General features: G+C 52.1%; 1 protein-coding gene across 2 annotated transcripts; it reads right to left on the bottom strand.

Moving 5' to 3' along the window:
- Window positions 1–2,372: 2,372 nt before the first annotated feature.
- Window positions 2,373–17,394, bottom strand: Rgs14 (regulator of G protein signaling 14). Of its 2 annotated transcripts, none has more exons than XM_031359262.1 (16): window positions 17,357–17,394; window positions 16,374–16,587; window positions 8,984–9,005; window positions 8,612–8,790; window positions 8,193–8,285; window positions 7,967–8,110; window positions 7,528–7,671; window positions 7,274–7,385; window positions 6,839–6,951; window positions 6,002–6,205; window positions 4,130–4,206; window positions 3,805–3,931; window positions 3,632–3,713; window positions 3,477–3,523; window positions 3,274–3,395; window positions 2,373–3,042 (listed from the first exon to the last, which is right to left on the bottom strand). In XM_031359262.1, exons 2-16 carry the CDS (start codon window positions 16,416–16,418, stop codon window positions 2,997–2,999), a joined length of 1,557 nt encoding a protein of 518 aa, XP_031215122.1. In that variant the 5' UTR covers window positions 16,419–16,587; window positions 17,357–17,394; the 3' UTR covers window positions 2,373–2,996. The 2 variants fall into 2 exon arrangements, with proteins under 2 accessions (XP_031215122.1, XP_031215121.1); XM_031359261.1 differs by having other exon boundaries at window positions 3,281–3,395; window positions 17,357–17,391.
- Window positions 17,395–19,136: the final 1,742 nt, after the last annotated feature.

Here is a 19,136-nt window from a genome sequence, read left to right as displayed (position 1 = left end):
CCTCGTCCTAGCTGCCTGGAAGCCAGCCTTCTCTGGTCTGCCTTTGGATAAAGATGTAGAACTCGGTTCCTCCAGCCCCGTGTCTGCCTGGATGCTGCCATGCTCCTGACTTGACAATAACAGACTGAACCTCTGAACCTTTAAGCCAGCCCGGTTTAATGTTGTCCTTTATAAGACTTGCTGTGGTCATGGTGCCTGCTCAAAGCAATAAAACCCTAATCAAGATACCATTGTTCCTTGGGTTCTGAGTTCCCGGTGTTCCTGGGGGAACTTTCGGGGAACTGTTGTTCGTTCTTGTTGGGACCTTAGAATGATGGTGGACACTGTTTACATCACCCCCAGGGAAGCTATTTTAGCAATAGGAATCTGTCTCCCTCCTCCCACTGCTAACACCACACACACACCCTAGCACTACGCAGGTCCCTGATGCCTGTTGTCCTCATGCTTAGTTGAGCCTATTCCCACCTACCAAGCAGGAGTCTTGTAGTTGCGGGTCTTAGAAACCCACTACACTATAACAAGCTCATGATCCCAGGAAGAACTTACGGGTTTGCCTAAGGTGAAAGTCAAGAAGTGGCCATTTCAGGCATGGGTGAAGTGGCAGAATGGCCGACACCTCAGTCCTGCTTTCCTGTATTGCCTTCTGTGCATAAGGTCTTTGTGCAGATGCTCAGAAGTTGGTAGAAGATAAGCCAATAGAAATGGGATTAAAGGGCTGGTGAGATGGCTCATCGGGTAAGAGCACCGACTGCTCTTCCAAAGGTCCTGAGTTCAAATCCCAGCAACCACATGGTGGCTCACAACCATCCATGTGACACCCTCTGACACCCTCTTCTGGTACGTCTGAAGACAGCTATGGTGTACTTATTTATAATAATAAATAAGTATTTGGGACTGAGCAAGCAGGGCGGGCTGGAGTGAGCCTGAGCGAGCAGGATTGATGTGAGCAAGCAGAGGTCCTAAAAGTCAATTCCCAACAACCAGATGAAGGCTCACAACCATCTGTACAGCTACAGTGTGGACATAAAAGAAATAAACAAAGCTTAAAAAAAAAGAAATGGGATTAAAATTAAAAGACTCCTTTTTTTTTTTTGGTTTTTCTGAGACAAGTTTTCTCTGTATAGCTCTGTATATCACTGGCTATCCTGGAACTCATTCTGTAGACCAGGCTAGCCTCGAACTCGGAAATCTGCCTGCCTTAGCCTCCCAAGTGCTGGGATTAAAGGCGTATGCCACCACTGCCCAAGACTCCTTATTTTTACTTTATGTTTATGGGTGTTTTGACTGTACATATGACTGGGCACTATGTATGTTCAGTATTTATGAAGGCCAGAAGAGGGTGTTGGATCCCCTAGAACTACAGTTACAGATGGTTGTTAGCTGCCAAGTGGGTGCTGAGAACCAACCCCAGAACCTCTGTAAGAGGGGTCAATGCTGTTAACCACTGAGCCACCTCTCCAGCCCCACGGATTAGGATTCTTATCAGAGTAGCTTTAGAGAACAACTTCTGAGCCAAACTCTGCCCATGGGGAATGGAATGTGTGGCTGGCCAGTCCTACGTCATCAGCTCACCCCAGAAACCTAGGAGCCCATTAAACAGTCAAATAAAGTGAGGGGTTACCAGGTGATAGAAACCTGAAACCCTCCAGAGAAAGGCAGGGTGGGTCAGCAAACCCTGTTGATCTGGCCCACAGTTTTCAGAGATGACAAGGAGCCAGTCAGATGAGCAGGGAGAATTGTCGCAGGTCCTGGGGAAGGGATCTGCGCAGACTCACCTGCATGCAGGGCTCCGCCTATCCCTCAAGCTACCTAGCTTCCTTCATGCTTACCTCCCTAGGTGGGACCAGGCTGGGCTTCCCTCCTGAAGGCTGAGACTTTCTGATAGATCCTCCTTCCTTCCGTCCCTGCCTTTCCCAGCTGCCTAGAGATGGGCTACCAGCCAGGCAAAGCAGATGAGGAAAAGAATATGTAGCCCAGCCTAGTCCCACAGAAAAGCGTTAGATGCATTCCAAGGGGCTCTTAGTAATGCATGTAGAGATACATTGTATCCCTGACAGAAACAGAACAGAAACGAAAAGGACACATTCATTTCCTATGGACTTTGTGGAGCTGCGGGATGATGGCAAAGGCGCAGTGGTGGTCGGGAAAGGCTCGCCCTCTCTCCCTTTCCATTCTGCCTACCCCCACCTCCACCCTCACCCCAACCCCCGCTTCCTTGCCTTCTCTAGTCTACGCCTTGAGAAGAGAGATTCTGAAGACAGGAAGTCAGGAGGCATACACTAAGATTCCTCAAAACTTCCTGGCCCGGCAAAGAGGCAGTGGGGTAGTGAGACCGCACAGGGCAGAGTGGCATACGAGAAACACACCTCATGGCTGAATAATAATAATTATTATTATTATAACAGTATCATATATCCAGGACAAGCCCAGCTGCCCCTAGCCAACCATAAAATCCATATGTACAGTAGTCTGTGACTGGAGGGAATGTCCACTAGAACACCCAGGTCCTACTTACATCAACTCTTTCAGGAGAGGCCAGCCCCTCCTTCCTGCCCCCTGCTAAAGCTTAGAACAAGCTGAGGAGGCTGGCACTGCCAAAGTCACCCCTTTGTGTTCAGTATGCTTAGGCCGAGGGACTAGGCCCACCTTGATGGCCTACTGCGAGGAACGGATAGGCAAACCTGTGAGAGAACAGAGAGCCACCCCTTCCTGGACCTTTCTGTGGGCCTGCCCATAGCAGAAAGGAGCCAAAGACACTCATGGTACAGACAGGGCATGCAGCACAGGCATGCTTGGTTTGCCCAGGCACCATGCGGACAGCCTGGATAGTTACACAGGTGTCAGAGGACCAGGTGGGTGGTGAGTCTGAAGGGCCCTCCCTGGGCTGAAGAGTCGATTCAGTCTACGGTGGGGCCTCCTGAGAGCCTGATCTTTGGGAAGGGAGCTGCAGAAATTCTGGAAGGACCAGGTCCTCTTTGCGAAGAAGTCCCCTCTGGTCATGGGCCCCGCTGCTCTGCACCCGATTCAGCAGCTCCACCAGGCCTGGAGGTAGACACAGAGTCAGGGGGTCCATACAGCCGAAGCACCTATACCAATGCTTCACCGTTCTGCTGCCTTCTATGACCTCAGCCTCGTGACTCCAGACTATCAGTATATTCAAGGGCTAATGGTCCTTAGCCCCAGCCCTTAGCTCAGGGTTCTCTGATGCTACCCTTGATAATCCTCAACCCACTTCCCTTATCCCTCTGACCCCATAACACCCATTGTCCTCACAGGGCACCTTCAATGTCGCAGGTGTGTCGTTTCCCAGTAGAACGACTGGCATCTTCTACCAGCAAACTGGAGGATGATGGGGGAAGGGGATTGTCCTTGGTCTGGGTTCTTGGGAGGCATCCCTGCAAGAAAGTGGGGTCAGGGGCACAACTAGGAGGGGAGAAGCAGAGGGTAGGAAAGGGGACCCCAAGGCTCTCGGTTACCTGACTGCGGCAGGGGGGTATGCTTCCAGCTTCACTCATCTTTGCATCTGTAATGGACAGCACCACTGTAGGGTTTGGCCTTCCTCTCAGAAGCCCTTCCTCCCGTGCCAGAGACACACTGGGAAACCAAGTCCCAGGGTATAAACATCACTTACCTGGAAGAGTGTCCAAAACCAGTGTTTGTGAGGCCACTGAGCTTACTAGATTCTCCAAATCCACGAGCTGCTTCTCTCCTGGCTACAGAAAGAGGTTAGCAGCTTGTGGGGCTTGACCACAAAACCTTCCCTGCTGGTCTGGCTCTCCCTTGACCTCCAGCTACATCACTTACCCTGTGCAGGACCACCTGATCCAGGCTCAGGCCATGCTTGGTCAGGATGGGCTGTAGAGCCTCCTGCAGACGCTTGGTGGGCTTAGCTGAGATCCGTACCACGCGCTCCAAGCCAACCAACTCCAGCCTGCACAGGGACCCTAGAGCTGCAGACTGATGGAGACCCAGGCCCCTTTTCCCAAAATAAGCCCAGAGGGGACAAAGCTGAACTGGAGAATGCGATCGTTTGAGGGTGGTGGGGCTTTAGCCTAGGGGCCGAGCTCTGCCCAGAATGAGATCTGAGATTGGGGGACCACTGGACTGAGATTTAGGGTAAGGCACTCACTGGAAGGTGATCCGGTTTTCCAGTCGCACTTCCTGGTCTGCCAGCACGGCGCAATCCTGATCCAGGACCAGGGCCTTCTGCAGATGCCAGGCAGGGTCTGAGAATCCCTTCCCTCCACCCCCGAACAATCCCCTGAGGATACTTGGAAACCACTTTCATTTCCTCCTGTGGCCTCTAGTGTGGCACCCTAAAGATCAGAAGGGCCAGCCCATGAATAACAGAAGGCAGAAGAGGCAGATGGGGTAAGGACCAGTGAAGTTTAAGCCTGATCAGACCAAGGCTAAGGGCTCTCAAAAGTGAAAGATGCCCTGCAGATGGTGGCATGGGTGCACACGCGTTTATCCCCAGCGCTTAGGAGGCAGAGACTGATGAAGTTTAAGGCCAGCCTGGACTACATAGTAAGTTTCAGGACAGCCAGGGCTACACAGTAAGACCCTGTTGGAAAAAGAAAAAAAGAAAAAAGCAGAAGATGCTTGGGAATGCTAGATGAAGACTCTTTCTTGGGAAAGAATCTGGTTCAGGAAATCAGAGGGATGTGAGTATGCAAGTTAACGGGATTCTCAATAAGGATGAGGCGTGGGGACCGGCTCACTGAGTGTGTGTGCCTTTCCTTCAGGTATGGGAAAGTCAAGCAGACTATCTGGATACACGTCCCTCATCACTGGCCTTTGTTAGTCACCCTGGACTTTGTCTCTTGCCTCCTTAATGCCTAGGTCAGCCCCAGCCCCAACACACACGTCAATCAGACCAGAAAGATGGAAGGCGTTTGGTATAGTCCCGACACACAGTAGGTATACAGACAAGCCTACTACTGTCTGTACCAGCATAGAACGTGTGGGGGGAGAGCTTAAAAGGGATCGTGGAGACGCTCCCAGACAGTACGTCTGAGCTGCGCTGCAGGCACAGGTGGGAGGTGGGTGGTGGAGTTATATTTAGCAGGCACAGAAGCCCATCTGGGCTGCTGGCAGCTGTTCTGGTGGTCCGAGAAAGTGGGCAGAGCAGCTCCCATTGCTGCCCTAACACCCCCGCATCCCGGGTCCCTAAGCATGTCCTGCAAACACCTCCTTCCCTCCCTCCCCTGGGACGTCTTCTTCCTACAGTTCTCCCAGACAAACTGTTCTGCCTTCCTCAGTGGCTGCTTCTCTCCAAGCCTTCTGACCAGACGCACCGCCTTCCCTGCAAGAGACTTGCTCTAGAGGTTTCACTCATTATCACCTCTTGCTTGCCTGGCTTGGCTGAGCCCAGACCTAGCAGAACACAGCCTCCCAGACAGTTCTCCTCACACACCTTGGCTACCTCTTGGGGCTTGAATGACTTCCTGTCATTTCCCCCTGGAGCAGCATTGTTCCCCTGGGGACCCTTTACCTGGTGGCTTAAAAATGAGTTTCCCTAGACCTTAAAGCTTAAGGCTCATTTACACTTAATGGAAGTGTTGGGGTGTGTGTGGGGGTTAGGCTCAGTGGATATTTCTAGTGGCAGAGGTGAGGGAATCACCCAGTGACAACTTCAGGGGTGGGCCTGTGGGGATGACAGTGTGAAGTAGGGAGGGGATGGAGGACCCTCTCTCCAGCTTTACCTCCTGGAAACCATCAGAGTAGGGTTACAGTGATAGAGAAAGCTGGGAACCAGGATGGTGGGGGTGGGTTTGTGTGTGAGTAGGATTTCTGGGGGCTATGGGTGCGTGTCTGAGGACGAATGAGGAGTCAGTCCTGGAAACCTGCAGACTTGGACACAGGAGTAGGAATAGGTATATAAACAAAGCAGGAAGGGCTCTTAGAGAATGGACTTAGAATTAGGAGGTGCAGAGGATTAGGAAAAGAACCAGGTGGTGGTCAGAGAGAAGGCAAGAGCTGGGGCCGGTCATGCTCGCACCTGCTCATTGCCCACCAGGTAGACCTTAATGTCAGGCAGAGAGAGGCCTCTCTTCTCACAGATGCCTGCCAGCATGTCGCGGATGGTGAGGCCAGGTCGAGCCAGGGCCAGGGAGGCCGTGCCATCAGGTAGATACACGCAGCAGTACTTTCCCGGTCGGCTTTCGCTCTCACTCTCCCCACTTCCAAGGCTCTTTCGGTGACTCTGGTTGTGGGCAAGAATGGGCAGAGGCTGTACGCACGTGAGGACATGCTGGGACACACACATGTACACTTGGAGGCAGGCAAAGACGTGTCTTGCTCCAGAAACACACGTCTGCTCAAACATGCAAACACTCAGCCGGGCATGGTGGTACATGCCTTTGATCCTAGTACTTGGAGGCAGAGGCAGGCAGATCTCTGAGTTCAAAGCATGCCTGCCCTACAGAGTGAGTTCCAGGACAGCCAGGACTACCCAGAGAAACCCTAGCTCAAAAAACTGAAACCAAACCAACCAACCAACCAAATCAAGCCCCCTGCCTCCCCCCTCAAACCAACCAAATCAAAAAACAAACAAAAAAACACTGGACACTCAAAGATAGCTCCCCTAACTAACCACACACATACAGGACACACCAAGACACCCCCACATGCATGCATCTCCCAGCTGAGGATGTGCATCCATAGTATATACAGAGACCACTCAATCTGGCATGGAGAGAAAGGGAGGGTCTGGTGATGGTTTTGTGGAGCAAGCTAGGAGAGTGGAAGTGCAGCTGTGAATGCCGGGAACCCATGAGGAGAACCGGCAGTTCCTAAGCAGAAAGCACCTTGTTTCTGCCTCTCAAAGGCTGCTCACCTCAGACTTGCTGCTCACAAAGGCAAGGAAGCCCAGGTCCAAACTGGCGGAAGAATTCAGGGACCCTTGAGACTCCCGACGCAGGGCTGAATTCGCCGTCCCACCTGTCATCTCTAGGGGAAAGTCAGCAATGAGGAAAGGCTTGCTTTCTCTCACTATCCCTCTGACTAGGCCCTCCCTGTGGATGGGCCTTGGTTTGGAGCTGCCCTTCGAGGACTTAAAGTGTGTGGGTCCCTGGGGTTGCTGTGAAGCCAACTTCTGGGGTGTAGCATGGGAGCGCGGTCTCCTGGAGAAATTAGGTGGTCTCAAAAGCCGATATTTTGGCGTTTGGGTTTTGCCTTATTTCAGACTGGGTCAAATAGGAAGAAAAGGGAGGTCCCAAAATTGGCCCAAATTTCCTGGCCACACCATCCTAGGGCCAGCGGCTGGTCTCACCTCTGCGAAAGGATTTGCGGAGAGGGCGGCCACAAGGGCCCTCAGCAAGTGGCAGCTGCCCCAACTCTTCCACGCCCAGCGGCAGTGACTTCCCAGGCTTCAGCTTTGGCTTCTGGGGATACAGGGAAGACGCTAGTGCGGAGTAGTTAGTGCTCCAGCCCCCAACAAGGATCTAGGGCTGAGGAAGACCCTTCCTGAGACTATCCACAGCCCTCCTCCCCGCCCCATCTCGGCCCTGCCACCCCTGTCCGTACCTTTCTCGCGGTGTCCGGGCTCCCGAGGTGTGAGGAGCCAGGTTCCCGCAGGGGGCGTCCCTCGGCCTCAGCCAGCAGGCACTCTTGGTACAGTGGGGATTTGACGAAGCGCGCATAGCTGTCGAACTTCATCAAATTGAAGATCTGCTTGGCCAGCGAGTGTGAGTGGTGATCGGCACCAGGAAAAGGCAGTGGAGGGCTGGATGTTGGGTAGCTTTTCTGTCCCAGGTCCCGCCCTAGCCAGTCCAAGCAGGGAAGCCCCAAGTCCTGCCTCCCAATTGCCTGTCTTTTACCTGGAGTCTGCGACCCGCCCCTACTCTTGACCCCGCCCCAACCCATCCCTCAAGACATTTGTCCCTTCCCTTCCGGCTCGGACTCTGCCTTTATAGCTGGGTCTGTTGAGTGTTCTCAACCTGTCCTTTCCCCCTGGCCCTCTCACCTGAAGCTGCTGCGCTCGGAACATATCTGGCCGGGGCTGGGCCAGCACCTCCTCACTAAGCCAGGCCTGTCTGTCGATGTTCACTGGGCTCAGCGCCTGGCTGGACAGGAACTCGTGGTAGATATTGTGGGCCTCCTGAGCTAGCTGGGGGATAAGGGACCAGAAGAGGTCAGGAGGCATGCCTCAGGCCCTAGCTCCCACCCATCTGTCCCATCTTTCTCTCCACCTGCTTGGTGTCGCTGGCTGGGATCTTCTGGAAGCGCTCACAGGCTTTCCAGAAAGTTACATTCTCTGCGCTGAATTCCTTCTTCAGGAACTCCTGGAGTGGGGAGAAGGGGAAGGAAGGCCTTCAGACACAGGCTGATTTGGAAACGTGTTCAAAGACTGGGACAGACACGGAGGCTAAGAGACCAGACAGACAGACAGATGGTGCCAGATCTGGGGTACCGGAAGAAAATAAGAAACAGAGACAAGGACGAGAAGGGAGAGTTCCCAGCTTGGTGATGGGGGAAAGGATGCCAAAGGCGGGGACCACAGAGAGAAGCAGGAATCTGGCCAGCCTGAAGCCCTCTCTGTGCCCTCTCCAGTACCCCCTTCCTGAAGTGGCCCCCACTCTCCCCCATTCCACCCCACCCCAGGGCTTACAGTGAAGTAAGCCAGACCCCGTGGATCTTGCAGTAGCCGCTCGAAGGACTGGGCCCAACTGGCCACAGGCTGCTCCTCGGTGGAGAAGGGGCTGCTGGGGCCACTGGGGAGGCTGTGGATGCTGAGAGAGCTGCCTCTGCCCTCACCCTGGGCCTGGGAGCCTGCTGTGTTGGTCAGTTCTGCAGAGAGATGGCCAAGTTAAGATGAGTCTTTTCCGTCCTCAGCCTGGGGCCCAATCCCCACAGCAGGCAGGCATCTTCTCTGCAGGTCTGATTCCCTGAGAGACCAGCAAGTGGCTGGGAGTGGGACCACACAGTTCCACCTCCCTGTGCCTCCCTCCTTCCCTCCTTCAGCCACACATCTGGCACTCACCTCCATCAGAGACAGCCAGAACCTAGGAGAGACCCAAGGTAGAAAAGATCAGAATGGAGCCCTATAAGCCCTATAACAAGTTTTAAGGAGCCACACACGGGGCAGATCTCCAGTGAGCTGGGACTGTGTTTTCTCCCTAGAGAGTATAGCTGACTGGCTCCACATAGTCATACTGCCCAGGGTTTCGTTCAGGCTGCCCTGGCTGCCTCCATCATGTGGCAAGCACTGCATGCTAGAACTTCCTCAGGGTTCTTCTCTAGTGGCCCCTGGTTCCCTTCTCCCTTTCTCAGCCCCTGCTAGGTGAGCCCAGGTGTGCTTGGACTTCAATCCTGCTTCTTCCAGTAGGTATCGTCTGTAAGGATTTGGACGCGGCAGCTCACTTGCTATGCCAATCGTGTGTTTGAGGGAGATGTTTCTGTAGCTAGTGATCTCATTGAACGGTTTCTCCGTGGGGTGCTCAGCCCACCCTACCATGGGCTCGGCGTGGGACACTGTTTGTGTTGCACAGAGGAGAGTCCATCAGACTTTACTGGAGTGACCAGGAGGACCCTCCCTGACATTCAGGTTCAGTAGATCCAGGATGGGGCTTGAGGCTCTCCGTTTCTAACAGACTTCTGGGTAATTCTGTAACTGGTCCAGGGGCCTCAGTGTGAGTATCACTGTCATTCACACCAACTCCATTCATTCTCTGCTACAATGTATACTATACTAACCCTGGCTGCTCTAGGAATCTGAGCCATTGGTGAAGCAGAGCTCTCTGCCATTACCTCGAAGGGGTTCTTGCAATGGGTTCTCTTGGTTTCTTTACTGCCTCCGAGAAGAGAAGCCCTCTGGTTCCTCTGTAGACCCCTACCCATGCAGGGTGGCCGGTCCCCTTTCATGGTTCTTTTCTGGCCCCTTTGTGCCCCTCTAACATCTAGCTCAAACTGAACTGTGCTGCCTTCTGGCCAGTTCCTGTCTCTGGATGCTCCATAGGCTGTTCAAACTCAGCCAGCCTTAAATGGACACTCCTCCATCCCCACTGTAAAAGTCCTGAAACAGCTTCCCTGTACCCTGTCTTTTTTTTTTCCATCGCTTAGATGCCTGCACCTCCAGCCTCCCTACCTCCCACATTTGGCTAGGCTCTGTCATAGAAACTTCTTTCCATCCCACTGGAAACAATTGTGGGGAAGCCTCCTCTCCCCTGCTCTCCACTCTCCCCTCCTACCCTCGGAGCTCCTGGGTCATGTGGGAGTCAAGAATGGCTTGTGGGGTACTGTAGGATATTATTTGGCCTCCAGTGAGAAAAATAAGTTTAAAGAGGCCTCGTATGTTTTAAAATTAAGAGATTGGCCTGGCGAGATGGCTCAGTGGTTGAGAGCATTCTTTGGAAGGTCCTGAGTGAGGATCCCAGCAACCACATGGTGGCTCACAACCATCCGTGATAAGATCTGACGCCCTCTTCTGGTGTGTCTGAAGACAGCTACAGTGTATTACGCCAGAGTGAGCGGGGCCAGAGCGAGCAGGGCCAGAGTAAGCAGAGGTCCTGAGTTCAATTCCCAGCAGCCACATGATGGCTCACGGCCATCTGTACAGCTACAGTGTACTCATACATATAAAATAAATAAATAAATCTTTAAAAAAATAAATAAATAAAATTAAGAGCTTGCCACAGGTTCCATTTCTTTCTCTTTAAGCTTCCCTGTACCCTGTCTTTACTCTTTAACAGCTTCCCTGTACCCTTCCCTCTTTAAGAGTGATGCTCAGAGCCGGGCGGTGGTGGCACACGCCTTTAATCCCAGCACTTGGGAGGCAGAGGCAGGCGGATTTCTGAGTTTGAGGCCAGTCTGGTCTACAGAGTGAGTTCCAGGACAGCCAGGGCTACACAGAGAAACCCTGTCTTAGGGGAAAAAAAAAAAAGAGTGATGCTCAAGATATTGTGAGCATCTTCTCAGAGTAGCATCTTCTCAGAGTAGCATCTTCTCAGAGTAGCATCCTCACTGGCCCCTCAGCAGCCAGTGGCTGTCCCTACAGGGCATTCTCATTTGGCTCAGGAGACTCTGGAGCCACTCAGGTACATCTGTTTCTTTTAGAGGCAATGGGAAGCAATCAATGCCTAGACTGCTTGAATTCGAATTTTGCACTCTGTGACCCTGGGAAGGACACTCAGGCTGTTTTCGCCTTAGTCCTCTCTAAAAGTTGGGCAAACAATGACCCTGAAAAGGACTGCTTCGTTCCAGTGAGTTAAACATACAGAGGGAGCTCAAAAACACTTGGTGGTGTCAGTAAATGTTCTAGAACATTCCAGAGGCTGCTGTTGCATCAATACCTAAGGACCGTTGCTGCCAGGTGTTTGGGTTTGTTACCATGCCGGAGGGCAAAGGGCACAATTGTCTGAGATCTCAAGATGAAGATTCAAACCCTAGCTCTGCCTTTTTCTTGTTTTACAACCTTGAACGTACAACCTTGCACGGGGGGGTTGAGCAAGAGAGAAAGTTTGTAATTGACTGAGCTGGGTGTGGGACCAGCTTCCCAGCACATCATGCTCTGAGCGCCCCGCCCACCTCCCCACACTGTGTCTCTGAGCGCCCCGCCCACCTCCCCACACTGCGTCTCATACTCCTCCAGGTGCTCCTCATACTCCTCCAGGTGCTCCTCACCATGAGAGTCCCCTCTCCCCTCCAAAGTCTTCCCCTCTCTCAGCTGAGGGAAGCAGGTCCTGATTCCTAGGGTGGGAGGTCTTCATAATGCCTGGGGTTCCTAGGCAGCCTGCCGTTTCCTTCCCTAACATTTGCCTGCACCCCACCTCAGTCTTCCTCCCCCAGCTGCTCCAGAGATGCAGCTGTGCTCCTGGCTTCAGAGCCTGAGCTGCGGTCCTCCCCCCAGCTCTCTGGTGCGGTTCCCCATCTCAGTGCAGGAGCCTCTTCTAGGATCCTTAGGCTTTGTAAAACTGCCCTCCAATCCCCAGTCAGCCTGGGCTTTATAGGTAGCTCTCTCTAGGCAGGAGTTCTTGACAGCCAAAGGCACTGGAACTGAAGCCAGCTGCACTAGGATTTTGTTTGGCTCTCAGGAGTTTTATTTCTATATTATCTTTAATTAACTATGTCCTTAAGTAGGGCTGGCTTCAGGTTTTCTCCAGGCCCTTCCCTTCCCACTGTTCCACCCTGGATTCAATTCCTTGCCTGCCTCAGTAGGATTGCTGTTGCCAAGTTACAGTTACACCCCTACCTGTACCTGACTAATGCGCCCCTCCAACATCATTTGCCTCCTCCTCGCCTCCACCCTACACTTTATCAAACTTCTATTTTTCCCCACACCCCTGCTTCCTGTTTTGCTGTTTCCTCTGCCTGAGTACCTGTTTCTATAGGCCCCTGGCACTGCTCCTGGATCCCTACCTGTCATCAGTTATCCCCAAATGCTGGTCTTCACCATTGCCTTTACACCTACTCATGCCTCAGCCTCTCATCCAGGAGCCTGGTAGCTCCTGAAGGGAGGAGGTCTTGTTGGGACTGGAGTCTACCTGAAATCCCTGCTCCAGGGGCACCCTCTATGACCCTATGCTTAAGCAGTCTTGAGTAAGATGCTGGCCCAGGTGCCAGTTCTTTGCTCCAGCGTCTCTTTTTTTTGGGGGGGGGGCGGTTCGAGACAGGGTTTCTCTGTGTAGCCCTGGCTGTCCTGGAACTCACTCTATAGAACAGGCTGGCCTCGAACTCAGAAATCTGCCTGCCTCTGCCTCCCAAGTGCTGGGATTAAAGGCATGCGCCACCACGGCCCAGCTTGCTCCAGCTTCTTTTGTTGAAAATGGAACTGGGACAGAACTGGAAGAGGAACAGGAATCTCAGGCTGGAGGAAAAGGAGGAATGGAGCTCAATTCCTGCTCAGTCATTTGGGAATCTGAAATAGCTGATTTTATTTGAGCCCAATTCCCCCAGTTAGGCTCCAATTCCCAGCATCTGGGGGCTGCTAGGAGGCTAAACCGGGCAACCTTACTCAGAGCACCTTCTATGGCAAGGTGGGATCCAGAGCCACAGCTGACTTACACAGACTACAAAGCAAGGAGAAGTGGGGTTCGGCAGTGACCCCAGCTCTCATCTCTGCTCAAGGAGCCCTGCCGAGTGAATGGAGGAAAAGGGGAAGAAAGGATGAGGAAGGGTGTGGTGCCCAGTGACAGTCCCAACCCATAGTGGGCTCTGGCTTTAGTTTGTCACGCTTTGTTCTTAGGAAGTGGCTCCAAGGCTGGTACCTGAGGACCCTGGGGAGGGTCTCCTCAAGTTTCCTGATCCAGCTGTGTTACAAGCAACCCATAGTTTTACTCCACCCTCAACATCTCTGTCCCCTGTAGCAGAAGTTAGTGTCCCTGTTTTACAGGCAAGGAACCTGAGGTCCAGACAAGGTATCGAGTTGAAAGGGGGCAGAGATAATATTACATGCCAAGCTTTCCTGTCAATGATGGAATATGAAGACTTCATCACATTTCTCTATGCTGCTTCCATACACATATTTGAAACAGGGTCTCCCTCTGTAGCCCTGGCTGGCCTAGTACCCCCTCTGTAGCCCTGGCTGGCCTGGCACCCCCTTTGTATCCCTGGCTGGCCTCTAATCTCCAGAAGATTCACCTGCCTCTGCCTTCAAAGCATTGGTATTACAGGGACATGTCACTGTGTCCAGCCTTGCCACTTCCCTTATAGACAGGAGAGCTTGGAGGTCCAGGGCTTGTAGCTCTTGGGCACAAATGAGTGAGGTCAATGGAGGTGAGGCACAGGGACATACCTCTTGAACTGTGTCTCTAGAAGGTTCGGATCTCAAAGAGAGAGCAATCAACTGATAGACACCTCAGGCTTTCTCTCTCCCTTTTCGTGATTCTTCCTCAAACCAGAACTTTATTCCTGTATTTTCACCCATGTCCCTGATGCCTTTCCAGAGGTGAGCATGTGGCCTATGGTCTTCTTTGGATGTCTATAAACCCTAGGTGTCTGATCCCTGCAGCTTGAGCCAGTTCCGTAGAGCTTTCTCCACAACACAGCCCTTCTATCATGTAGCCCTGCATTGCCATCCCTGACCCTGAGTTGGACAGCAGGAGCATAGAGGCACATGGGTTTCTCTTAGGTCTCTTTGCCAGAGTGTATCCAGGGACCAACTCTGAGTTTCTAGAAAGAGAACTATGACTAACTTGAAGTTAAACTCATAGGCTCCCTTGGGGCATAGCTCTCCACCATCTCTGTCTGTTTTCCTTTGTGCAAGTCTCACCCTGGGCCACTCCCCGTCTAGCTTGCACGTGCTTTAAGGACCACCTTCTTCAGCATTAGATGTCAAGGGAGAAGATGGTTTTCCTTGCCAGGCTCATCTCAGGCTCTCCCCACTCCTGACCCACAGCTCTTCCCCAAATCAGAAGGGCATTCCAGTAGTCTTCACTCATGCCTTGCTGACTGGTGCTGACGGGGGACTCAGACCTGGGTCTTAAGTGCTCAGCGAATGTATGAACGCACAAGCCAAGCGACAGCTGGTACTGAGAGACGTTTTCTCTGGGAGGGGGTTAGGAGCCTCTCTAAATGACAGCTGACTGCCAGAAGGATGAAGTTCATGATTGACACTGCCTCAGCAAGGAATGGTGGGGGATGGGGAGGAGCCAAAACTGGACAGTGCTGGGGGATCAGCGAGTGTGCGCAAATGGTGACCCCTCTGCTCAACAGCATACTGGTTCTGTGCCTTTGAGCCTCCCCCCATGAGATAACAGCCAGACACCTTGCCCTCAGGCCCCTCTCCATTCACATCTGAACCATAGTCGTCAGTGTCGGTCTTCCCATCCCTGGCCCAGCCAAGTATGGCCTCATAAAGCTGCCCATTGTCTGGCAAGTGGACATCTGTGAACCATGAGGCCTCAAGGGTCACACAGAGGATTCAGAACTGATCCAAACAGGACAGACGTAAACATACGCGACCATTGCTGAGAGCATATGGGGCAGCTGTGGGCTTGGCAGGACCCAGCTTGTGCCATCCTCTTTATTCTGAATGACTGACCCAGGAAGGTCAGTCTGGGTCTATCTCCAGCCCTCTCAGCTGGCGTGTACTTCTGGGTTCTGTCCCAGAAGCATCAATCCAGCTATTCTTTTGGAGAGGGCCTGGGCTATTTCTCCTTGGCCCTGTGGCCAAGTCACCTAGAAAGGAGCAAGCCAAGTGCCGTGCCCACCCAGCGTGGGTGCAAGGGGGATGGGCTCTCCACGGAATTCCTAAGTTGGGCTGGTGGTAGAGGAAGTAGGGTGGGGGTTGAGTCAACTTTTGGAATTGGTGTCCCTTCCACCCAAACAGCATTGTGCTGGCAGCAAGGAGCAAGACATGAGAACTAACCTTGGGAACTGGAAAGCAGGGGCGGGAACTGTTTAATGAGCTAGAAGATTCTTAAAGAGGGGATGAAAGTACAGGGGCCATCCAGAAAACCCTCTGTGGCCTTTACAACGCTTCAAGGGTCTCATATTCACTATGCCAATCAACAATCAGGACATTGACCCATCTCTATTTCATGTTACAGATGGCAAAACAGGACAGGATCTTTCTTGGGAAAAGACAACAGATCTAGAACTGGGTCTCAGGTCACTCTGCATCCCAGGTCACTCGGGATCCCAGGTCACTCGGGATCCACTGACTTTGTCCCATGGTTCTAGGGTGGGGCCTTAGGATAGGGGCTACCAGACTTTTTGGTCTCCCTGGAGTTTTTAATGACCCTACTAGGTGAGCCAGGTCCCTACGGAGAAAAGGGAGGCTCAACACAGTCTGCCCCATTTGGTGAATGAAAAAAGAGAAACTCAGGGACAGCTCTAGTCAGGAGTTAAACAGCCTGGAGAGGGTTTAAGGGGGATAGGGTTGCAACTAGGTCATCCTATACTAAGTTGCACACCCCTGACCCCTTACTGGAAGCTGGGAATAGAACAGACAGAGATGATCTTCCCGTCCTGGGCTGCCCAAAAACACTAGTTCTGGCAGGTTGCCTCTGGAGCTTGTTGATATATGACCCAGCAAGGGCTGCTCTGAAAACCTTATCTTGGGCACTTAGAGCATGAGGTGAAGAGATGAGGGTTGAGGGCCAGAGATATAAGGCTTGAGAAGTTGTAGGAGTGACCGGTGGGTCTCCACGCTACTCTGTAATCAGCTTCAGTAATCCCAGTAGCAGATGAGGGAGCAGTGAGAGTCCAACCTGCATGTGGAAGCAGTCCATCCCATGCCTGCTGTGCTCTGGACTAATCCCTGGGCATCTGGAAGGGTCCTGGGGTGACAGCTCCAGGTCCCACTGCCAGCAGCTGTCTGTACCCAACTTCTCCAGCCTGCTCCTCTGCAACCCTGCCGGGTGTACCTCCTGGACTCCACCCTGGGTGTGCCCACCCCCTCCTTGTGGCTCTGGCTCAGAGCCCACACTCACCATGCGCCCGTTGGGGACACCCAAGTGCTTGGGCTTCCCTGGCATGCCGCCGTTGATCACAGGTCCCCTCCACGGGGGTCCACCCACCACAAGGATCGTGGAAGCACTCTCGGGGTGGCAAGCAGGCAGTAGAGAGAGCTCGCTCTGCTCCTCCGGGCCCTTACATCCTGAAACACCAGCTCACTACCTCTTTTCTCTGCCACAGGAAGCGTCTCTATAGAAACCAAACCACAGAAAGAAGCAAGGTCTAAGAGAGCAAGTGCCTCTCCCTTCTCTCTCTCTCTCTCTCTCTCTCTCTCTCTCTCTCTCTCTCTCTCTCTCACACACACACACACACACACACACACACACACACACACGTTCACGCACACACACACATGCCGCCAACGCACCCTTGGTTGCACCCCATGCAAGCACCAACACCCAGCAGCAGCCTCCTCGTGCCCAGCGAGGATCCTAGCATGTTCTGACTCAGTCTAAAGGCTCCAAGGATGTATCCGTTCACAGAAGTGCATGCTCACACAGCAGGCCAGCAGGCACTTGTGGAGCAGGTAGTCTGCTGGGAGTTCCACGGACATGGGACATGTGTACCAGGTCCTAGGCATCCACATATGTGTTTCATTCACTACTCCTTTACCTACTACGTCCCAGGCTTGTGCATGCTTAGCATCCCTAGCCCGGGCAGCTTGCATGTCATCTAAGATATGTCATCTGAGGGCCACGTGAGCAAAGAGGTAAATGTATTGCATGTGTGACCATGCACGTGGGCATGCTGTGTCACGAATGCACCTGAATCTGCAGACATAGACATGTGAAACTGGACGTGGTAGCACATGTATATAATGCCAGTACTTGGGAGGCAGAGGCAGGAAAAACATAGCTTGAGGTCAAACTTAGCTACACATGAAACCAAATCTGTATCTATATCTAAGATTTATGTATTTTATTATATATATGTACACTGTAGCTGTCTTCAGACTCACCAGAAGAGGGCATCAGATCTCATTACAGGTGGTTGTAAGTCACCATGTGGTTGCTGGGATTTGAACTCATGACCTTCTGAAGAGAAGTCGGTGCTCTTTCCGGCTGAGCCATCTCACCAGCCCCATATCTGTATCTATATCTAAATATAAACAAAATAAGATAGATAGCTTATATGCCTTGGATGGGTGCGTATGACAGGCATACCTATATGTAGGCCTATATGTAGTCAGACTCCTCAAGGACCGGGTATGCACACATGCACTGAAGGGTAGGAGAATATATTGGGTGCATACATACCAAAGCCCACCTTCATGCAGAATTGTCTTAGCTCAGACTCTGTAAGAAAAATACCACATCCAAGGGGCAGGGGGAACTCTGTGAGTTCAAGGTAAGCCTCATCGACAGACCAGCCAGGACTACATAATGATACCCTGACAGCAAACAAACAAACAAACCAAAACCGGGCTGGAGAGATGGCTCAGTGGCTACTCTTCCAGAGTTCCATTCTGAGCAGCCCCATGGCAGCTCATACATGCTTGTGACTTCAGTTCTAGAGGACCAGATGCCCTCTTCTGGCCTCTGAGGATACCAGGCATGCAGGTGGTACACAGACACCCAGACAAGCAAAACGGTCTTAAATTATTAAGAAAAAAAAAAAAAAGTCATGGACCGGGTGGCTGGGACAACAGACGCTCTGTCCTCACCGTTCTGAAGGGTGGCGCTTCCAGGCTCACGCCCTGACACACCTGTGCTCTGAGTCCTGGCTTGTGGACAGCCATCTTTCTGCTGTGTCTATGTGTCAGAAAGCAGGCAGAAAGGAAGCATGCTGTCTCCTGTCTTGTCTTATAAAGGACGCTGTCCCATCACAGCCAGTCCCTCTCCTGCATGATGTACTTTCTGACCAAAGGCTCCATCTCCAACATTTCCAAATATTAATAAAACAAGTAGTGAGCCTTTCAATAGGTGTAAAGGAGAAGCGCTTTTTGAAAATGTTTATTCCTGGACTGGAGAGATGGCTCAGCGGTTAAGAGCACTGACTGCTCTTCCAGAGGACCTGAGTTCAATTCCCAGCAACCACATGGTGGCTCACAACCATCTATAATGGGGTCTGACGCCCTCTTCTGGTGTGTCTGAAGACAGCAATGGTGGTGTACTCATGCATAAAATAAATAAATAAACAAATCTTAAGAAAAAAAGACTTAAAAAAAAAAAGAAAAAATTTGTTCCCTAATTAGCTTACTGTATGTGGGTATATGATCATGCTGTGGCACAGAGGCCAGAGGATAAATTTTAGGACTTGGTTCTCTCCTCTCACCACGTGGGTCCCAGGGATAAAATGTAGAGAATAGCAGGTAGCACCCTTCCTGCTTAAGATGCCCACCAGCCTCACCTGTGCTTTGAAACCAAGTCTCAGTATGTATTTTGGGTTTTTTTGTTTTGTTTTGTTTTTTTGGAGTTGTTATTATTGTTGTCGCTGTCATTATCATTGTGTGCATGCCTGTGTGTAGATATGGGAATGTGTGTGCCAGTGCATGAGGAGGCCAGAGACATCTGATACCCTGGAGCTGAACTTACAGGCGGTTGTGAGCTGTGGGTGCTGAGACTGAACTCGGGTCCTATACAAGGGCAGTACCCGCTCTTAGCCACCACACCATCACCAGCCCTAAGGTCTCACTATGTTGTCTAGATGGGTCCTGAACTTCTGAGTTCAAAGAATTCTTCGACCTCAGGAAGTGTGTCCTGGATGGATACAGAAGATGATGAGACCGCAGAGGATCT

This window comes from Mastomys coucha, unplaced genomic scaffold, assembly GCF_008632895.1.
Source record: "Mastomys coucha isolate ucsf_1 unplaced genomic scaffold, UCSF_Mcou_1 pScaffold7, whole genome shotgun sequence".
Taxonomy (NCBI): domain Eukaryota; kingdom Metazoa; phylum Chordata; class Mammalia; order Rodentia; family Muridae; genus Mastomys; species Mastomys coucha.
Note: the sequence above shows the minus strand (reverse complement) of the source record. Positions and strands in the feature narration are given on the sequence as shown.